The 19,500-nt window shown below is 36.2% G+C and overlaps 1 protein-coding gene and 1 pseudogene across 1 annotated transcript in view; both read right to left on the reverse strand.

Annotated features, from left to right (window-relative positions):
- The window catches only part of PCGF6 (polycomb group ring finger 6), a 37,717-nt gene that overhangs the window by 14,591 nt on the left and 3,626 nt on the right, over window positions 1-19,500 (reverse strand). The window contains exons 2-8 of the mRNA XM_043597422.1: window positions 19,059-19,158; window positions 18,872-18,968; window positions 18,013-18,068; window positions 17,853-17,912; window positions 16,844-16,952; window positions 11,619-11,646; window positions 3,180-3,278 (exon numbers count right to left, since the gene is read on the reverse strand). Of these exons, the coding sequence (XP_043453357.1) occupies window positions 3,180-3,278; window positions 11,619-11,646; window positions 16,844-16,952; window positions 17,853-17,912; window positions 18,013-18,068; window positions 18,872-18,968; window positions 19,059-19,158 (549 nt within the window). The remainder of the gene's footprint in view (window positions 1-3,179; window positions 3,279-11,618; window positions 11,647-16,843; window positions 16,953-17,852; window positions 17,913-18,012; window positions 18,069-18,871; window positions 18,969-19,058; window positions 19,159-19,500) is intronic.
- Window positions 14,428-16,837, reverse strand: LOC122493208 (annotated as a pseudogene).

Below are 19,500 nucleotides of genomic sequence, written 5' to 3' on the forward strand. Positions count from 1 at the left end.
CCTGTATAATCTTTCTACCTCTGGAGTAGCTAAGTCTCAGGCAGAAAGGTTAACTGTAATGTTTCTAACCTCAGAGCAGAAATCAGACTGTGAGGGTAGTCTAAGAAGGCAGGAAAAACCTGTATCTTTTTTTTTTTTTAACCCATATAAAAAAAATTTTCAACGTTTATTTTTGAGACAGAGAGAGAGAGACAGTGTGCAAGCAGGGGAGGGGCGGGGAGAGACAGAGACACAGAATCAAAAGCAGGCTCCAGGCTCTGAGCCGTCAGCACAGAGACCAACGTGGGGCTTGAATTCATGAACCCTAAGATCATGACCTGAGCTGAAGTTGGACGCTTAACCGACTGAGCCACCGAGGGGCCCCAAACCACCACCCCCCCCTTTTTTTTTTTTACAAGCAAGATCACACTACAGATTCCAAGATAGGATTTTTCACTGAATGAGCTAGTAGCATACTTGTTCACACATGCTCTTCTTTGACAGAAAGTCTTTTTTCTTCGTCTGGCAAATTCCTATACATTCTTCAAGTCCATTCTTTGACTCCTCCAGAGTTAAATCATTCACTCTTGCACTCTTGTCACACTCATCATATCCTATTGTCATTCAGTTGTTTTCTTGTATATCTTCGCTACAACCAAGTCCCTTGGTGGCATAAATTTTCTCTCTCATCTTTGTACTCTTAAGGCCAAGTACATAGATGCTCAATTTAGCATCAATAGGTAATAAATAAATGATAGGGACATACCATATGATGCATTAGAGTCTGTTTAAAAATTGATTTGGAAACAATTTAATAGCAAGGTTAAGTTCATATCCTAAATAAATAACCTATCTTTTAAGATGGAATTAATTATGGTAGGATTAACGATAAAATCTAACATCACTTACTCTACATAAAGAATTTTTAGTGATCAATATGATGTTTATTTTCTAAGTCTCGTTTCATAAAACAAAAATAAGATCTGACGATCAAACAGTGTACGAAGGAACACAAGAGTAGCTATAAGACAAAATAAAAGAAGACATGAGTTCAATATACCATTGACTCAACCACAGTAATCCACAGGCACTCGGATTTCTATGTGATGGAATCTATCCACACAATTACTGATTTCTGATTTTGAATTAACTTAAATCTCTTGTAAGAATACATGATCTGTATTTTTGTAATCTTTCAGAATTGTCTTCCTTTTTTATTTTGGTATGCCACAAATAACTTTAAAGGTAGTTTATTACTTAACAGTCCTGTAGTAATCATTCACTCCTGCTAGAAATAACCTTAAGTGAAGGCCACATACCTATAAACAGAGCACACATTTCCTACTTGGGAATAACTGGTTTAAAGAAGATCAGCATAGCAGGCTCAAGTGACTGGGTTCACCAAGCATTTTATTTTGATTAATGGTTAACTAGCTCAATGTTCTGTTCATATTAGAAGTAACTCTTGTTTACTCTCTCTTGGATTTAGAAGGTCTAAACAATTTTAGTCACAATCTGCATATTTGATAGGTTTCTGTTCCATCATTTCAACATTTTGGTGAAATAGTAATTTATAAGTGTTACCACCTATATAGTCCCTGAATAGGAAAGAAATATTTACCGAGAAAGCCAAGAACTGACAGAAAGTTAAATGTTGAAGACAAATTTTATAGAATTTTATTTCAGGGGTGCCGAGGTGGCTCAGTTGGTTGAACATCTGACTTCAGCTCAGATCATAATCTTGCAGTTCATGAGTTCGAGCTCCACATCAGGCTCACTGCTGTCAACACAAAGCCTGCTTTGGATCCTCTGTCCCCCTCTCTCTGACCCTCCCCCACTTGCAGTCTCTCTCTCTCTCAAAAATAAACACGTATATACACACACATATATAAAATATATGTGTATATATGTATATATACGTACATATATAAAATTTTATTTCAAAATGCTGAAACCCTTGAATTCTATGATATGAAAGAAAAAAACCTACATTTTTACACAGCCAAACCAATTTGGCAACCACATTTCTTAAAACACCAAATATGAAACTTATAAATGGTAATTCTGTTCTGATCAGTATCTAGTCATAGAGGAAGTAATCTATACCCTACAGAAAGCCCTCTTGGGTGGCATTTCTTACTTTATATAATCAGGTGCCACTCTTCTGAATTCTGCTTTTAGAAATAATAGACTGTTATTGGATCACTTACAATTCTTTGTCCAGGGGTCTCTAATAAGTTACCTTTTTTTTTTTTTTAATATTTATTTTTGAGACAAAGAGAGAGACAGAGACAGAATATGAGTGGGGGAGGGGCAGAGAAAGAGGGAGACACAGAATCTGAAACAGGCTCCAGGCTCGGAGCTGCCAGCACACAGCCCAACTCTAGGCTCGAACTCATGAACTGCGAGATCACAACCTGAGCCGAAGTTGGACACTTAACCAAATGAGCCACCCAGGCGCCCCATCTAGTTAGTTACCAGAAGACTAGCAATAACCTCAGGTAAGCTGTGGCTACAAGGTGGCCAGGTAAGTTATTTCCAGTTTTCAGTTGCCATGAGAAATATCTGTTAACTTAATAGCAAATAGTGTTTTAAATAAAAATTATTACTTCAAATTTTACACATGATGGAGAATAAAATCCTCTTTAAAATTTAAGTAATGAAAGAGCAAAACTATATAGATGTGCGCGTCAGTGACCCACATTCTATTTAAACTTTATGTTCAACAATACATGAGGTTCGAGTTTCTACCTTATAACAAGAACATATTACATGGCTAGAATGGGAGATCTTTCCTAATGCTCAAAAAACAAATAGGGTCTCTATTAGACAGCTATGTCACTTTTCTAGGTGTCTTGGACCTAGCTTGTCACAAACGCAAGGATGTCCTCTGAAGAGAAGAGGATGGGTGATAAACAACCTTCTGCACTATCAAAGAGACAGCCTTGGGGAAGCGAGGCTCGTATCCTCAGCTCTTCTCTGACACTGACAGGTAGTCAGTCACCAATGCCAGTGAGAAGCAGACAGTTGGTCAAATGTGATTCAAGTGGGGCTGGAATCACTGTGTCCCAATATTTAATTAGCATTTACATTATCTGCACATCATAAAAGTCACAGCATGCAATCCTTTTTAGCATTTCTTCAGTATACTAAAGGTAATCTCACAGCTTCATCTGTCCTTTTACACACATATACTCTACCTGACAAGCTGGATCAAGACCCATTTTTCTTCTGAGGAATTTTTCTACATGCCCAATAGTTGCTTCTCCAGAAACTCGGACAAACTTCTTTTCCAAGGGCTACAAAAATAAACATAAATAAATATTTTCAGAATGAATACATACAATGTATAAATCATAAAGCAAATTTTAAAATAAAGATGTTCAACAGATTTATGAAAAAAATTACTATGAAATTTGAGCTCATTTACCTACCAAAGAAGAAAAAAGGAATTTTTGCTTAGCTTCCCCTCTGAAAAGTATGTCAATAATTTTTTTTAATAGAAAAGCTTACTGGTTTAATACCTCATCAAAAATAAAACTTAGAGTAAAATGTATTGACAGAGAGAGAATATCTAAGACTAAATTGTGTCTAAAACAATCTAGCATCCTCAACAAAAAAACTGCAAGGGAAAAAAAGAACAAGATGGCGAAGGAACGTCTAGACTGAAAAAGATGTGAAGAATATAAATAAGAGATATGTCAACCAATTACAATGTATGGATCGCATTTGGGTCCTGATTTAAACAAACCTATACAATAATTTTCATGAGATAATTTTGGAAATTTAAGTAGCATGTGGATATTTGATTAAGGAATTACTATTAGTTTTCAAAACTGTAGTATCCCTATGCTGTTTGTAAAAAGTCCTTATCTCTTAGAAACAAATCTGATTTACTGATAAAAATGTCTCAGATTTGCTTTAAAATTGTGAGAAGTGGTGAAGACATAGATAAAACGAGATTGGCCGTGAGTTTATAATTACTGAAGCTGAGCGTGTACATGGGCATTCATTTTACCATTCTGTCTATTTCTGTGTGTGACATTTTCCAAAATAAACGGTTTTCTTTTTTGAGAGGAAAATAAAAAGACTGACATCTAGACATATGTGGCTGGAATCTGATCCGATGGTCTAAGGTGATAGGGGAGACGCCACAGGGTTTTAAAGGAAAAGCTAACACTTAGCCAGGTACTCCATCTCCAAGGCAGTTTTAAGGATGTTACTCTCTAACACAAAGGAAAAGCTGAGGCAATCAGAACTAAAAGGGTACCTTTTAGGAATACATGAACATTAGGTTAGGTGCACGTTTGTCTCAAATAACAGCACTCAGCTTTCTTATCTGTAGTTTGGTTCCTTAAGATATTCCCTTATAGTAACACTACCCCTTATTACCATAGTGCAGCAGACAGCATAGGTGTTAAGCACAGATACTCCAGAAACAGACCCCCTGGGTTTAAACCCTGGTTCTGCCATTGTCTAGCCCTAAGTCTTTGGGCAAGATGATGAACCTTTCTCTCCCCATTTGTAAAAGAGATAATAATAGCACCTACTACACCTCACAGATTTTATCAAGAGGAAGGTGAGTTAATGTACGTAAATAACTATTAACAATTCCTGGCACATATTTACTACTGGTGTGTTGTGATCATTTCACTCTTTATGTAAAAGAACTTGACTCTTACATAAGAAAGTCTATATAAGAGACCCTCATCCCATGGTTATGGGGTGCTGATACAATCTAGACAAAAATGGCAAAGTTTCACGCTCTTTTTTTGTAAGTACAGGAATCATCTCACAAAGCTAAAGCAGTCTAAGGAGGTACAGCCGTGCCCCAGGTGGAGTCCCCAAGAAAATATCTCATTGTAGGTGGCACTGGTTAGCATAAGAATCCTATCAAGGACCTTGAGAAGCTGCTATTCTGAATTATCTAGCTATGCCTGTCTGGCGACCAGTGTTTTTTTGTTTTTGTTTTTGTTTTTTTTTTTTTAGAGAAAGAGCAAATGAGTGGGGTAGATGGACAGAGGGAGAGAGAATCTTAAGCATGCTCCACAACTCAGCATGGAGCTGGACACAGGGCTTGATCCCACAACCCTGGGATCACGACCTGAGCGGAAATCAAAAGTCAGACGCTCAGCTGAACTAGAGAGCATTTCTGAAGGTTAATTCCCTGGGCTTACCTCAGGTATACCAGCAGAGGACAGTCCAATTTCTCTCATTTCTAAATTCTTAGTGAACACCTCACCCCAGGCGTTTGTTAAAATTAATCCAACTTAGCTAAAGTTATAAACACTATTACTTTTTAACTTTTTAAAAAATGTTTATTTTTGAGAGAGTGAGCAAGCATCAGAGGGACAGAGAGAGAGAGACAGAGAGAGACAGAGAGAGAGAGAGAGAGACAGAGACAGAGAATTGAAAGCAGGCTCTGTGATAATAGCAGAGAGCCTGATGTGGGGCTTGAACTCACCAACTGTGAGATCATGACCAAGCTGAAGTCAGACGGCTTAACCGCCTGAGCCACCCACTCAGATGCCCCAATACTGTACTTTTTAGATCACCTAGAACAGAATTATGAGATCTGCCAACACCTGAAAGAGAAAAAAACGTGTCTTGGCTTTCAAAGCCAGGGTTCTCATGTGGCTGACTTAGTCCTCATGCCCCAGGTTCACAAGTTAACTGGATTTTTCCTCCATATAATTCACATTCAGTTTTTTAGAAGACAATTTGGGTTTTTTGTTTTTGTTGTTTTGCTTAAAGCTCTAGAACAGTTCTCAACTACATAGTCAACTCTTATCTTTTCTGCTACACCTCATAGTCTCCTACCATCTGTAAATAGGAAAAAAAAAATCCAGATTTATACCTCTTTGAAATTAAGCACAGACAGCAATCTTCCCTACCATCTATAACACAAAAGGCCAATTTTATAAGAAAGTTGAATAAGCTAGTTTAGATCTGTAGGGAGATTTAGGAAACAGTTATTTTCTTGCTTTAGATAATGCATACCACTAAACAGATCTTTTAAAGAGATGATACCAACTCATAATTACACTTTACCTTGAAAAAATTCCTATTTCTGTCAACTGAAAAGGCCTAGAAACTGTTATGTACCCGATAGGTAGGTGAACCCCCAGTAGCCAGATTGATTTTTAAAAACCACCAAAAGGGGTGACACCTGGGTGGCTCAGTTGGTTAAGCGTCTGACTTCAGCTCAGGTCATGATCTTGCAATTTGTGGGTTTGAGCCCCACATTGGGCTCTCTGCTGTCAGCACAGAGCCTGCTTTGGGTATTCAGTCTCCCTCTCCTTCTCTCAAAAATAAACAAACATTAAGGGAAAAAAAAAAACCCACCAAAAGGAACTAGGACACCTTGGAGAAAGGACTAATTCCATGTCTGGGGGACAAGAGATGTACAAGTTGAACACAGAACATCTTGTCATATCAGATAGCAAGAAAGTATTACAGACTATGATACCTATGATAGGACAATTGGAACATCAATAAAGGTAATAAATAAAATAGGTTTAAATCACAAATATGTTTAAATTTAGGAGTTCACACTAAAGTAAAAACAAAAACAAGAAAACCTATTTGATTTGGTCAAGACTGGAGTACGCTCATGAACCAACTCATTACTCTGAGCTTGGTAAGTAAAGGGAAAGAATCAAGCATTTATCTTGCCTTTCCTACAAAAACGATTCCACTGGCTAACCAAATAGAGGAAAGGAAGTTTCTCTTTATAAAGGTATTTTAACTAGTGAAAGAAGTGGGGGCAGGGGGGCCTCACTGGCTTAGTCAGTGGAGCATGCGACTCTGGATCTTGAGGTTGTGAGTTTGAGTCCCACATTGGATGCAGAGATTATTTTAAATTAAAATCTTAAAAAAAGAGGAATGATAGCATTATTTTCCAAACCTTATTAAGCTAATGGGCTTAGACACTGAGCACCAATGGTTGCTAACATAAAGAGATCTAGACAACCAGATATTATGTGCCTCTAGACAGACAGAAACACCACCTATGACGTATTCTTGATCCCTTCAAATCAAACCTGTATGATCAACACTCTGAACTTAACTATCAGTTTATGGGAAAGATAGAACACAGAAGAACATGCCAAATTATACCATAGTGATACAACATCAAAACCCAATCTATAGAAAACTACAGGACAAATGACTCCTTTTCATCAACAACTGCAAGAAAAAAAGAAATGGAAAACCTAAAGATTTGAAGACATTCATATCCAATCACAATGTGTGAACTTAATCTGGATCCTGACTTAAAGTGTTTAAAAAAAAAAAAAAGTGGGGTGCCTAGGTGGCTCAGTTGGTTAAGCGACCAGCTCTTGGTTTCAGCTCAGGTCATGATCCCACATGTGGGGTTCTAGCCCCACAATGGGCTCTGTGCTGACAGTGCAGAGCCTGCTTGGGATTCTCTCTCCATCTCTCTCTGCCTCTTCCCCACTCACACACACTCTCTCTTAAAATACACCAACTTAAAAAAAAAGAGAGCGAGAGAGAGAAACACCCACTGTAATTGACGCAATGAAAAATTTGAACAACGAATAGATACTTCACAGTAAGAAACTGTTATTTGGAGGCACCTGGGGAGCTCAGTCAGTTAAGCATCTGACATGATTTCAGTTCAAGTCATGATCTCACAGATCGTGAAATCACGCACTGCATCAGGCTCTGTGCTGACAGAGTGGAGCCTGCTTGGGATTCTCTCTCTCTCGTCTTCTCTCTCTGCCCCTCCGCTGCTTTTTCTCTGTCTCAAAATAGATAAACAAGCTTAAAAATATTGTTAATTTATCTCATTCACCACCCCCAACCTTTTGTAAAATGACTAACATACAAGGTTTTAAGATAGTACCATGAAGACCCAGATAGCTTTCACCTAATTTACAAACTGTTGATATATTGCGGTATTTGCTTTATCTCTTCTAATCTATATGCATGTATGTATATGTGCATGTTAATTTTTTATTGGACCACATGATTTATGTGCATACACTGAGATATTTTACTCCTAAACATATTAGCAATTATTTTCTCAGAATAAAGGGACTCTCCTGTATAACTACAATATAATTATCATGAAACATATATAATATTCAGGAATTTAACATTAATACAACACAATTATCTAAATAGTCCAAATTCTTTTATAAATTGTCTAATACCCATTGTAAATTGTTCTTATATCAGTGAAGGATCACACATTGCATTTTGTTATGTTTCTGTAATCTTTAATAAAGAATAGCTCTGCCACTTTATTTTTATCTTTCATGACAATGACGCTTTTGTAACTTTTTTTTTTTTGGTATGATACATGGTCATTAAAAAAAAGAGACTCTTCTTTCAAGAATACTGAAATATGTTAAGTGTACAACTTCGATTCAGGTCATGATCTCACAGCTCATGGGTTCAGGCCCCACATTGGGCTCTGTGCTGACAGCTCAGAGCCTGGAGGCTGCTTTGGATTTTGTGTCTCCCTCTCTCTCTCTCTGCCACTTTCCCTGCTCGGGCTCGGTCTCTCTCTCTCTCAAAAATAAGTAATATGGGGCGCCTGGGTGGCTCAGTTGGTTGGGCGTCGGACTTCAGCTCGGGTCACTATCTCACAGTTTGTGAGTTCGAGCCCCGCGTCGGGCTCTGTGCTGACAGCTCAGAGCCTGGAGCCTGCTTCACATTCTGTGTCTACCTCTCTCTCTGCCCCTTCCCTGCTCATGCTGTGTCTCTCTCTGTCTCAAAATTAAATAAACATTAAAAACATTAAAAAAAAAAATAAGTAATAAAAAAAATTTTTTTTAAATACTAAAATATTTACAGATGAAGTGGCAAAATGCTGGGGACTTGTTTCAGTATAATAGGGAAGTGGACAGAGGTACAGATTAAATTGGCCATTAATTAACTGGTAAAGCTGGGTGACAGGGAGGTTCTACTTTTCACTATGTTTAAAATTTTTCATAATTAAAAGTTAAAAAAAATGACTCCTGAGAAAAATTATCGGGACTATATTACTGTCTTGTGAAACACTTTGAAATTGAATATAGCAAATAGGCTTTATGACTTTCATGCTACAGGTCTACATGGTAAAGAGTTTAACAATCTGCTCAGATATATCTATTTAAACTCAAAGATATGAACCAACAGATTCATCATCACCTCTCATAGCCATAAAACCTATAAATTAACATCTGTATCATCAATTAAAACTGAAAATTTAATGCCTCAAAACTATAAGAGAATAGTATCATCAAACTCCTATATACCATCACTTAGCTTTACCAACTCAAGGCCAATTTTGTTTTAAATATACCCCACTCATTTCCTACTGCAACTACTTCCTGCCCCCATTAGTTTTGAAGCAAACCCCAGATGTATTATTTCATTTGTAAATACTTCAGTATGTATCCCTGAAAGGTAAGAGCTCTTTAAAAACACATAATACCATTATCATACTGTAAAATCCCTTGATATCAAAAAATTTCTAGTATATGTTCAAATTTCACCCATTGTCTCAATTTTCTCACCCAGCAGGAAATGATTTTACTCTTTTTAGGGCTACCATTAAAGAGAAAATAATAAAACACAGATTTCATGAAAAAAATTTAAACCAAATATGGACTCAAACTAAAATTCCAATTTATGCATGTATTTTTATCGATACATTTTTTATACTCTCAAAATACATACCCTAAATATATTATGAACAATAATTCTATTCAAAGTTTCCATCAGATCTTGGCTTACTTTTTAAAAGTTTTACAGCTTTATTGATATATAATTCATATATCATTAAATTCACCATTTTAAAGTATACAATTCCATGGTTTTTAGTTTATTGGTAGAATTGTGCAACTCATCACCACTATCTAATTTCAGAACACCTTCATCATCCAAAAAGAAACCCCACACCAATTAGAAATCACTCCCAGTTTCTCCCTTTGCCCTGAGACTATGGCGACCACCAATCTATAATACTTTGTTACTATGAATTTCTCTGCTCTAGACATTTCACACAAATGGAATCATGCATATGTGCCTGGCTTCTTTCATTTAACATATTTTAAAACTTCATCCATGTTGTAGCATGTATCAGTACTCGATTCCTTTTTATTGCCAAATAATACTCTGTTGTATGGATATATCATACTGTGTTTATTCATTAATCAATTAATGGATATTTGGGGTGTTTCCAATTTGGGGCTATTTTTTCATAAATTTTTTACAGTTCATTTTTCAAATCAAATCCAAATAAACTCCATACATTGTAGTTAGTTACATCCCTTGAGTCTCTTTTAATTAATCATCCTATCTATATGTTCCCTCTTCACCTCTCCCTTTTATTCTGAACAAACAGAATTGTTTCATTGTCTAGATTTGGCTTATTATATTCCTACAGTGTCATTTAACATCCCTGGATTTCTTGTAAATTAGTAATTTAAATCTAGGAGTGTGATTAGCATAACATTTGTTTGTTTTGGCAAGAATACTTTACAGGTGGTATTGTCATGTTTTTCTAATGTGTTAGGATTGGAACTACTTAAATATTCTAGGTCCATATGCTTTTGTGGAAGCAACAGGCTAATTAATTTCTAGTTCTTTCTTCATGAAGTTTTTACACTCTCTTGGGTGTCTGGCTACTACAGATGATTGGACAAATATCTTTAGCAAACTCTAGGAGCATAGGACACTATACTTGACCCATACAGAAACTTATATGCCACTTTCCCACTTACCACACTACTATGAAAGAACTTCCTAAAGTTAATTGCCATAAATTTGATTTTTTACAACTTAGAATAAATTCAAAGTTACCAGACTTAACACTGCATCCCCTCCATCACTCTGATCTCTAGGAAACATCTATAATATACTTCATCCACAGAAGTATCCACCTATTCCTATGCTGTAGTTCATGTCTCTCAGCAACTGTATTCACAAAACAGTATACCGAACCAGATATAATCCACCCAAGTGTTAGTACAGACTTTGACAAAGTCACTAAAAATCCAAACAGATCAAAGCTATTTCCTTATATATTTACAATCCCAAGTAAGTATAAGGCCTGACTTAACCCTTTTTAAAAAGTTACCCTTTCAAAAAAAAAAAAGTTAGCTTTTCCTGAATGACTCATCCTATAGGAGCAACACTGTGTACAATGGGACCTGTGATAATAGAGCCTTTAAGACAACTCTGAACTTATGTATGTTACAAAGGAGTTCATTCTTACTTCTAAAAATTCAGTAAATGAAGTTACAAGTTAGGGCAGGTTACCTTGAGCCCAAAATGTTATGTGCAAATAAAAATTTAAGCTCATATTTAACCGAATGCCAACTATGCAAGAAATGCTTTGAAACATTTTTTTAAATCACCAAATTATCCTAGTATTTGGTTTTAGAATTTTAGAAATATCTCACTTCTATTTCCTTAGACCACTGTCCTGTATTAAGAACAAATCCCTACGTATTAACTCTTTTCTCATAAACTTATCATGACAGCATTACTGAACGTACTTCGTATTTCTACCACTTTTATTCACAAAACACTACTGGAATTGAAAGCAATCTCCATGATTGCTAATCTGACTCCCAAATTGTGTACTACAGGGTCTTCCTGTGAAGTAAATGAAAATAAAATACCTTAAAATGTCCCGTGCCTTCATTAGCACTGAAAAATGAAAGCAAAATTAATCAACATTTTAAACTATACGTTAAATCATAAAACACAGAAAAATAACATGGATATAAATACTTGAGGAACATCAATTTAATCTCAAAACGCCACCACCTACCCTTTTATGAAATAAAGAAATGTGGTTGTCATGTCTGCCACCTACTGGAAGGTAAAGGCAGTTTTCTCCGCTATTTTACACTACTTTGTATATTTCCAGGAGTGAAGAGTATATCCTTAATATTTAGGTTTCCCCCGCATGTTACATTCTAACATTTTCCAATTTATTTTTTTTAACATTTTCCAATTTAAGGTAAGACTTCTTTTTTTCCTATCATAATTAATGTGTTTTCTCTTTACAGTAACCTTTACAAGATAGATTTCTTACAAGAAGGCTACTAGATTTCCTGTTAGTTTGCTTATAGCATAATGGGCATGATTTGCTGTTTGCTCTTCACCTAGAAGTGCAAAGGGACTTCTTAAGTCCATTACATTTATGTCATGAGGAGACAATAGGCTCTAACTTTTGCTGATCATCTACTATGCACAGGCATTGTATGAGGTCTTCATAGAAGATGCATGCTTTTCATTTAGTCCTCATAATAGCCCTGCATATCGGGTATTAGTATCTCCCTTCTACAGATAAGGAAAATTAGCCTCAGAGAGGTTTAATAACTTAAGGTCACAGAGCTACTAAGTGATAAAGCTTCCAACTCATGTGTACCTAGCATCAGAACCCACATTCTTTCCTATAGTGTTGTGAAGAGTAGGCCAGACCACAATTGCATCATCTACAAAATATTCTTATAATACAAATATAATAAAGAAATATATTAAAAGATAACATAAAAGCTACATTATAAGCACATAGTATGTTAATATAAATGTTATATATATACACACACATATATATACATATGAATGTAATGTAAACCTAAAATATATTAATATAAACTTAGCGTTGTAAAATAAAATATCCTACTTGTTACAAGAATCATTTCTATAGAATCCATGATGTACAGTCATCTGGCTTCTGCTTAAGCACCTAAAGAGAGAACTTCTCGGGGCGCCTGGGTGGCGCAGTCGGTTAAGCGTCCGACTTCAGCCAGGTCACGATCTCGCGGTCCCTGAGTTCGAGCCCCGCGTCAGGCTCTGGGCTGATGGCTCGGAGCCTGGAGCCTGTTTCCGATTCTGTGTCTCCCTCTCTCTCTGCCCCTCCCCCGTTCATGCTCTGTCTCTCTCTGTCCCAAAAATAAATAAAAAACGTTGAAAAAAAAAAAAAGAGAGAACTTCTCAACTGACAAGTTAGTTCATTCCATTTGTGGGCAACTTGGTTAGAAATGGCTTGCTCGCACTGAATCAAACATGTTTCTCCCTGTAACTTACACCTACTAGTCCTAATTTTGTCTTTTGGTACTCTTGTGAACTAGATCCAACTTTTCTTTTTATATGATAACCCTCTAAAGATCTGAAATTAATTTAAGGGGCTTAGGATCGTTCTTTTTCAGACTATTTTTGTTCCTTCCCTTACCATATATGACATGGTTTTCTAACTTTTTGCTATTCCGGTTACACCTCATTTTACCAACCTCTCTCTTAAAATGTAGTGCCCAGAGCTCAACATAATACACTAGTTGGATTAATACAGCGTACAGTTGGATAGCAACTCCCTGGTCAACTAAGTGTTACTGAGCTGAAGACTGCATTAAATTTTGGCTGTATCATACTTATCTCATGTGAGTCCATTTTATTCACTAGGCAGATGTACATATTACAGGACCACGGAGTACTTTAACCTTTATTTTCGAATGACCCTGCATTATTTCAATATTCCTACATTGCTAATAGTTTAGACATGGTAGGAATACCATAAATTGATACTTAAAACACTCCTGTTAGATGCTATTATGATCCCCAGTTTAGAAAAACAGAAACTGATGAGAATTCAGCTACATCCCAAAGGTTATATACCGTTAGTTACTGAGACTTTTCAAAGTCTATGGTTTCTATATACACTATACTGCCTGCCTGAGGTTATTTCTTTTTATAATCTTCTACTTTACACACAAACTGAGAACAAAAACAAGAAGTACAAGACTATCTAAATATCACAAAACACGCATACCCAATTTAGGGGGGGGACCTAGCTTCATATTCCAGTGGTTGAAAAGTCACTGCCCACGAGATGAACCTACCTCGGGTTTTTTTGCTCCTCCAACTCAAGTGGGGCCAACAGATGGACCAAATTTGCTTTTGTACTTGCATCAGGTTAAAACTCATCTGCCGCTTGTCCTGCCATGAGAGAGCTGCCTATGCATTACCCTCAGTAGCCTGACTTCTGTGAGAACATAAAAGCTTTTCCATGTAGTGAACTCTGGGGACTGGTGACTTCAAAAGGACTTTCTGCTTCTGGAAGCTTTCTTTCAAAAAGACTCCTTGCCACTCTGAAAGCTTTTTTCCCCTCAACCAGTTGAAAATGGATAAAGGGCTATATTATGAGTCAGACTACTCATCATAATCATCAACACAAAAGGCTCAATTCTTTCTTTTCACAGACAGAGAAGCTGAAGCTCTGAGACTAGAAGTTCTGTGAGGGCAAAGGCCATGGCTGACTTCTTCAAACCCATATTCTCAACCACTCGCAGAGTGCTGTGCTGGTATGTAGCTGGACCTTAACATCTTGTGAATAAACAAAAAGCAATTTGTTAATGTTTACAAAACTAGATAACAGAAAAGCTAGGATTTAAACCTAGATCCTCCCTTATTCCAAGCAAGGGCTCTTTTCTTTTTCTTCTTCTTCTTCTTCTTTTTCTTCTTCTTCTTCTTCTTCTTTTAGAACAAGAACCAAGTCTTTTATTTGTTCAGTTCTTGCGTTTGAAGTATTTCTCAATGGCATCCTTGGCCTGAGACTCTTTGCCACAGTCCTTAACCACCAAACAGTTGCAACCAACCACTTGATGGGGTTTTCCCTCTCTGTCAGTTTTACATAGGCCCACCCATTCCCCTAGTTTCTTGTTGTCATCAACCTTAATTAGGTTGATTTGGTATTCGGCACAAGGGGCGTCCATCAACTTGACGTATATAGTTCATCACACTTGGATGCAAGCACACAAAGATGGGCTTGGCGCTTGGCGAATTCCACACGCCAGCCCGTCGCAGGAGAGGGCAGTCTTCAGCACCTCTCGTAAAGCAGTATTAACATCCATTGCACCTCCAGCAGCAATGCCTTCCTCAGCCATGGTGGTGGGTTACCGGTGGAGCGAAGCTTGAGTGCAACAGAGCCTCTGCCTCCCTGGGACTCCCCATGGCAGGGAAAGAGCATGAGGGATCTTTATTCTACAGCAGGGAAAATTTACTAATGAAACAAATTTGGTAAGTGTTAATGACTGCCCTGAGTACTGTGGTCAATCCTCACTCATCAGGAAAGCCTGCCATGATTTATTATTGATTTCCGCTGCGGGCAAAGACAGAGGTAATGGCGGCATACCCATCACTTATTTGCCATCTTTACCTCCCTGCCACTTTTCAAAAAATGTATAAAAAATTGATCATCAGTTCTTACTGTGTACCGTAGAAAACTTTACATTTCCCCAAAATATTTTTTAGAAATATAAACTCCTTTCAGTTTTCAAATTTTAATTAAACAGACTTACAAAAAATCAGGTTACATAGTAAAAATTCAAACACAACGAAAAGACTTTTTCCCTACTGTAGACTCAGACTTCAGTTGCCCTCTTCTAGAGGCAACTGCCATTAATATATTAACATTTTTTTTATATGTCCTTTCAAGAATGATCTGTGCATGTAAAAAAGAAATGTATATACACATATTTCCCACCATGCTCTTTAAAAAAAACCATACATGGGCGCTTGCGATGTATTCTCTTATTTTGTTGATTGTTCCATTTAAGCATATATGCTGTTACATTAGCACATACTCATGTGCTATATACCATTATTTAACCAGGTCCTTTTTAGATTGGAACATTCTTTATTATCAGAAATTGCTTGTTTAAAGTTTGGTATTACATAGTTTCTGTTCTTTCCTCCAAAGGGATTATTTTGTTATCAACCACTACTACATGGGCTTTGTGTTCTCGCCCCTTAGGTGTCCTTAATATCAGCCGAGAACATAGGGTGACTGACCACATAAAGAGGTAAACACAACATAGCACAAGCTAGATACTAAATAGATGATACAGGCAATCTAGAATTATAAGGAGAAAGTTACTGAAAAGTAAAATAGTCATCAGCGACACAAAATGGAAAATCTAGATTTTCTAAAAAAAGCATGTTAGTTTATTCTGCAAACTATGTAAGAATTTTGAAAACTGCAGTTTGATACATGCCAACTCTATGATGATACTGTATTTAACAATGTTGCAATGTAATAGAATATACCATATGCTACATATACAGTTTGAAAGAAGCAATTTATATCAATTGGAAAGATATCCAACTACTTCAGAAAACAATTTGGCAAAACCAAGTAAAGTTGAAAACAAATATATCCTAAAACTCAGCAAATCTATACTCTTAGAGAACTATCTCACATATACACAAAGAGATACATACAAAAATGTTTAAAGCAACATTATTTATAACAGCAAAAAAAACCCAAAAAAAAACCTGGAAACAACCTATAAGTTCAACCGTACAAGAAAAGATAAATTACGGTATATTTATTTTAAGGGAATACCAGGCAATGGTGAAAATGAATCAACTAGAATTACACATTTCCTCATGGATGAATCGCACAATGCTGAGTGAATAAAACAAGTTGGAAAACACAGTGATACCATTTAAAGTTTTTAAATGGGCAAAAGCAATTCTACATCATTGCTTAAGGATAAATATGTGTGATAAACATATTTTAAGAAACCATGGGAATCGCAATCATTACTTTTAGGAGACTGGTTATTAACCTCTAAGAAAAGAGGGATGAGCAGGAAGGGGTGGCCGAAGGGTTTGTGCCATACGAGCGTGTGGTATTTCTTAAGCCTGATGATGGTGACAGAAGTGGTGTAGTGCTATTCTTTAGACCTTTTTCTAAGTCTTAAATATTTCATGATTAATTTTTAAAAGGATATCACAAAAATTTGATTTTACCTACGTTAAGGATGATTTCATAACTGTTGGACTTAACAAATTCTTTATTTTAAGGTTAAGAGGTAGAGAGATTAAGGGTACTCACCCAATGAACTCTAGTAGTAAAGACATATCAAGTTCAGGTGGGATACGAAACACTGATTCTAAGACTTTCTTAGATCTTCCTTTGCTCGAAGGGACTGGCTGTGGAACAGCTATTTAAAAGCCAAACAAAAAAGTTGGGTTAGAATAAAAATTTCATGAATTGAGATCTTTGAAAAATATTACACAGACATTATAACTATGTTGACTATTTAAAAGATGATAATGCACTCAATCTCCCTTTAATAACATTAAATAATCTGTCAAAGCCAGTGAAATTGCATGTGGGGACCACTCCACAATGGAAGGCAGGTATACAGGGTTGGTTTATCAGGGCCACAGAGAGGGCTCATAACACAACGGTTGTAGATAATCCTTAACAAGCACTATTGTGTGCAAGGGCTCAGGGGTCATGCTGAGCACTGCACGTGCAGATTCTCATTTAACCCTAATCATGATCCCATGACATAGGTATACTGCTTTTTTTTTTTTTTTTTTTTTTTTTTTTTACTTAAAACTGTAAAAAAACGGAGATTACTGTTCAAGTGAGATTAGGCAATATATAGTACGTGGAAGAACCAGGACTTAAACACAAATTTATCTAATTTCTAAGCTATCACATCACCATCATCACAAAAACTGAACAGTTACTATGTTCCAGGCACTGTTTTAAGTGCTTTGTATTACTCAATGTATCCTCACAACAATTTTAGGAAGTACTATGATTATCCCTACTTTATAGATGAGGAGTCTGAGACATTGAAGTAATTTGTCAAAGTCACACAGAAAGTGGCAGGGCTAGGATCAATCTCAGACCATCTAGCTCCAGAGCCTGTACTCCTTAATTTTTGTAATTAATTAAATTGAATTACACATCATTACTTTCATCATCTTTCTCGCTCTTTGATCATAAGAAAACAAGCTATCACCAAAAATAATTTCAAAGGGAATAAATTTCGTTAAGTTAGTGGTGTTTAATCTATAAATACATTATGGTATACACCCAAACTTACCAGGTTTAGGTACTTCTAGACCTCTTTCTTTATAGAAATCATGCATTTGCTTTTTTTCTCCTAAAAAATGATAAAACACAGACTAAATTACACTTAAAATGTAACTAGTAGAGTCAGCAGAGATTCTGGGGTTCACAACCATGTAATAAAATAAACTTACTTTCCTCTAGATTGATCACTAATTTGTACACTATGTCTTGTAACTGTCGGTCCAACCTAATAAAAGGAAAGGATGGAGAATACCTCAGAATTCAGCAAAATGCATTTTGGTACAGAGTGAGAATAACTGATGCTCTTTGTAAATAACTGCTTTCTCTTGGGAGTGGATATCTCCTTTTTCAGAGGTGAGTTACTTTTATAGGTAGCACCAGTTCTCAACTGAGAGAACCTCAAGTCATTAATTATATGTAATCATAAGTAATCACAGACTATTGAATGGTTTGCTAAATTGTTCCATGTGGACTCTCTTATTCTCCTGATAAGAATATGAGCTTGAGTGCGGAAACTGGATTTTGAACTTCTGTGCATCATCTGCAAACCATTCTTCTAGAAAGATAGTAAAAACGTAATAGTATTTGCTGAACAAATGAAAACCAATCCACTTTTAATATTTTTCTTCACTTAGGAAACATAGTATGAACTGAAAATCTGAAAAAGCCACAATGACCTAGGACACACCGGTTTTTCTCAAGAGGCCAGTTGTTTCAGGCATCATTTTTAAAAAGCAGAATTCTAACTATCCCCAAATGACAAACCTAAACTAGCCACAGGAACTTGACTGATGGAATTAAAACCCTCAGAAAGAGAGGTCTGTGCTTATTTATTTATTTATTTATTTTTGGTCCCCAGAAGGTATCACAGTGCCTGGCACACAGTAAGTGTCTTAGATATATTTCTTCAGAGAATATGTAGTTGCCTTTTTGAAACAGGTCAAGAATTCATTCCCAACTACACAACTAGAAGTTTTCATTAAACAAAGTATATTTAAAATATAAATTTTACTTATATATTTTTCTTACCTTATGTTATAAAGAGGTTGTGTCTGATGTACTACTATGTTGCATTTTGGACATCTGTTGCTATAGTAAAAATGTCTTACAATGCAGCTTTTACAAACTGTTGAAAAATAAAATGTTTAAATTAGGATGCTTTGGAGACATTTCAAAAATTGAATGTATCATTTCAAAATGTGAACTATATGCTTACATGTATGAAGACATTCTGTAATGGTAGTTGCATCTATTAAGTAACCTTTGCAAATGGAACACAAGATGTACGGGGTCAGTTCTGAGAGATTAATCAGGCGCTGCAAATGCAATGGAAGTAGTTTTAAAGTACAAGCCCTTGCCTTCTCAAATTCTTAAGCCATAATCCCCACATATCATTATGAACAATGTAACTTACTTTGCAACACCACAATATTACAGTACCTCCAACCCTTCAAAATACTTCTGAAAGTTACAATAACACAATATAAACCAATGTTTCAAAAAGACCTTATTCTCCTGGATATACTGCATACTGCCAGATGAGGAGCATCTTACTTTATGAAATACTTACAAAACGGTCAAACTTTCCACATACAGGTGTTTACGTTTAATAGGTCAATTCTGACTGGCTAGGTGTATTACCCAACTTGATGAAGTAT

Source organism: Prionailurus bengalensis, chromosome D2 (genome assembly GCF_016509475.1).
Source record: "Prionailurus bengalensis isolate Pbe53 chromosome D2, Fcat_Pben_1.1_paternal_pri, whole genome shotgun sequence".
Taxonomy (NCBI): Eukaryota; Metazoa; Chordata; class Mammalia; order Carnivora; family Felidae; genus Prionailurus; species Prionailurus bengalensis.